The following is a 3,355-nucleotide window of genomic DNA, read 5'->3' on the forward strand; positions in this document are numbered from 1 at the left end:
CTGTTCTATACATCTGTGTCTCTTTTGCTGTCTCGCATACAGGGTTATCCTTACCATCTTTCTAAATTCCATATATATGCGTTAGTATACTGTATTGGTGTTTTTCTTTCTGGCTCACTTCACTCTGTATAATAGGCTCCAGTTTCATCCACCTCATTAGAATAATTCAAATGTATTCTTTTTAATGGCTGAGTAATACTCCATTGTGTATGTGGGTTTATTTTAAATTATATTATATCCATTTTCCATATTAGAAATATTTACACATTAAGAGCACTAATCTTTTGTTCACTTGTTACTCATTTCTGGCCTCGTTTGATTTTTTTCTAGACAAAATGCTCTTATGCTTTTAAACTTCTGAAATGTATTAATTTATTATTCAATATATGCCAATGTTTTATTAATGTCCTGTGTGTGCCTAAAAAATTTTGTATGTCTTCATGCCTTCAGTGTTTTCACTATATTAATTTTGTAATTTTTGCTGTGCTCTTTATATTTTCTATGTCCTTATTCATTTATGTTTGTATATCTTTTCTACCAGTTATCCGTTCAATTCTGGCTGTGAATTTGCCTATTTCCTTTTTTATATGTTAGGTTTTGCTTCATATTTTAAAGTCATTTGGTAGAAAGCATCATAATTAAAGATTATTATAGCTTTCAAGTTAACTAAATAGTTTACATTATGCAATGTCTCCCCTTATACCTAATAATAGTTCATCCCTTAAAGGCTACCCTGTTTGATACTAGTAAGATCATGCCGGTCTTCTTTGTTGGCTAAAATTCACCTGGTATGTCTTTTCTGTATTCTTTACAGTGCATCTTCTTATAGATTTGTCTTATTTTTTAAATTACTCTACTACATACAAAAAGAATACATGGAAAGTATTAAAGTTCTATCCCAGTGTGGGCATGAGGATATCATTTTCAATAGCTTTTAAAATTTTATTGTATAATTAAAATTATAAGATTTTAAATGATTTGGGTAATCTTAGTGCTTAGTATGCATTTACCTGTCCTAATCAATCAGTGAAGTAATTTGATTTGAATATAACCAGTTTTAATTATTAATGCCAATAAAATTTTATCTTATGAACAGAGATATAGAAAGTTTACTTAAATGCCACCTGTTAACCTTATCATGCCTCCTAACTAGACCATTTATTTTCTTCTCCAATATAGTTGCTTTTCTTTACTAATTTATTCAATTTAATATATCCAGATAGAATTATTTATCTTTCTTAAAATGATTACTAGGATTTAATCTCTGTTAAAAGAATTAATTTTTTTCGCAGCAGCTCACAGAATCTGTGGAATTAGATCCCCAACCAGGGATCAAACCATGCCTCCTGCTTTGGAAGCATGCAGTCTTAACCACTGGACCACCAGAGAAATCCCCATTTAAGAAAAAAGCAGATGACATTTATAAAACCATAGCATGTTGCACGTATATCTAAGCAGGCTCTAGAATTAAAGCCAATAAACTACTGATAATATTTTATAAGCAAATAACCATGTGGATATGGGTAAAATTAGGTCAATATTTTTAAACTGAACATATTACCAAGATTTTAAAGTATGTTATTAGAATAGGTAAAGCTTTATATTCAATATGAAGAGAATTATTTTCTAAAGTTATGATATCCATAAAAGTGAATAACATATAGGAGGCCAAAGACATGTTTTAGTAAAGAAATCTATATATTGTGACAAATATAGATATTTAGATTAAATGACAATACTTTAAAATTCTAATGCATATCTTCTTAGATTCCAGATAGAGAGTTAAAGATTTGATCAAAAGAGATTGAGAGCCATTGTGTGAGGACAAGAGATTTATAAATGAGAAATACTCAGTCTCATGGCTCATATCTCTTGGAAGCTTCTCTGTGGGTGGAAGAGATCAGAAAAATCTCTGGATGTACTTAGTCCCAGATGCCTCTGGTAAATGAACAAGAATCAATAATCCCCTCCAAAAGAAAACGTGTTAGGTAATTGTAGGTTTTCCAGTGGACCTTTATGCTTGTATGTAAACAATGGACAGAACAGTTATGGCCTGTGGAACTACTGAATGAGAGATCTGGAGAACAATAGAAAGTTCTCAGAAAGTTCTATCTCTATGACGCAGGTGATTTCTTCTGTGATGAGAAAATAGATCTGTCATGAACATATCCACCCTGCTATTAGTTAATCTCTAAAGCAATAACTCTAGGATTTATAAAATTATAATACATATACATATGCACCACTATAAATATTTATTTATTCATAGAATCTTTAGAAAACAGCCAAAAGAAAAAAGAGACATAACATTTCTGGAAAGGAATATGAGGATTTACAGTAGGCAGCTTCAGGGTGTCTCTGAAAGAAAATTTCATACCATTTTATTCAGGAGATTTAGCTGTGATCTTTACAAACAAAAGGAAAAACCAAAATTAGATGATGCTAAAAGTCCTTACTATCTGAGGGATTGTATGAGGATATTTTACATTTCTCCCTAACTTGGGTCTCTTCCCAGCAACCTTCTTAGCGCCCACTTAACTTCTTTGTTTCTCAAGGTGTAGATCAAAGGATTAAGTGAGGGTGTCACTACAGTGTAGAAGAGGGTGAGGAATTTGCTGTAATTCTGTGTGTATTTGCTCTTGGGTTGAATGTAAATGGAAGCTAGAGTCCCAAAAAACAAAACTACAACAATTAGGTGGGACCCACAAGTCCCAAATGCTTTCCTCCTGCCTTCAGTGGATTTTATCTTCAGCACATTCCTAACAATGCAGCCATAGGAGACCAGAATAAGCCCCAGAGGTATCACCACATAGAGGACACAAGCTATGGAGAGCTCATTTTCCAGGAAGGTCGTGTTCACACAGGCAATCTTAATCAGGGCAGGCTCCTCACACATGAAGTCATCCACCATGTGATGGCTGCAGAGAGGCAATTGGAAAACAAGGATGGTCTGAACCGTGGACTCCACAAAGCCACTGATCCAAGCCAGAGCTGCTAGTTGCTGGAGGAGCTTTGGGTGCATGATCACTCCATAGTGGAGGGGTTGACAGATGGCATTGAAGCGGTCATAGGCCATAATAGTCAGCAGGACACACTCCGTGGAGCCCAGCCCCAAAGCAACGTACAGCTGGATCACACAGCCAGTGTAGCTAATGGTCTTGTCAGGCCCCTTGAGATTCCAAAGCATTTGTGGGACAACACTGGTGGTGAAACAGAGGTCCAGGAAGGAGAGATTGGAGAGGAAGAAATACATGGGTGTGTGGAGTTTGGGGTTAAAGTATGAGACCAGTATGATCGCTGTGTTCCCCATCAGTGTCAGAATGTATATGATAGAGACGACAAGAAGGAGAACCAT

The 3,355-nt window shown here is 35.1% G+C and overlaps 1 protein-coding gene across 1 annotated transcript; it reads right to left on the bottom strand.

The window, feature by feature from the left end:
- Positions 1 to 2,494: 2,494 nt before the first annotated feature.
- Positions 2,495 to 3,355, bottom strand: LOC104991427 (olfactory receptor 2H2-like). The gene has a single exon (XM_010843890.1). It carries the CDS (start codon positions 3,353 to 3,355, stop codon positions 2,495 to 2,497), a length of 861 nt encoding a protein of 286 aa, XP_010842192.1.

The sequence above is a fragment of the Bison bison genome, unplaced genomic scaffold (genome assembly GCF_000754665.1).
Source record: "Bison bison bison isolate TAMUID 2011002044 unplaced genomic scaffold, Bison_UMD1.0 scf7180017847767, whole genome shotgun sequence".
NCBI classification, from domain to species: domain Eukaryota; kingdom Metazoa; phylum Chordata; class Mammalia; order Artiodactyla; family Bovidae; genus Bison; species Bison bison.

Coding starts and splice junctions, on each gene's coding strand:
- LOC104991427 (XM_010843890.1), bottom strand. CDS start 3,355: ATGGTTCTCCTTCTTGTCGTCTCTATCATATACATTCTGACACTGATG.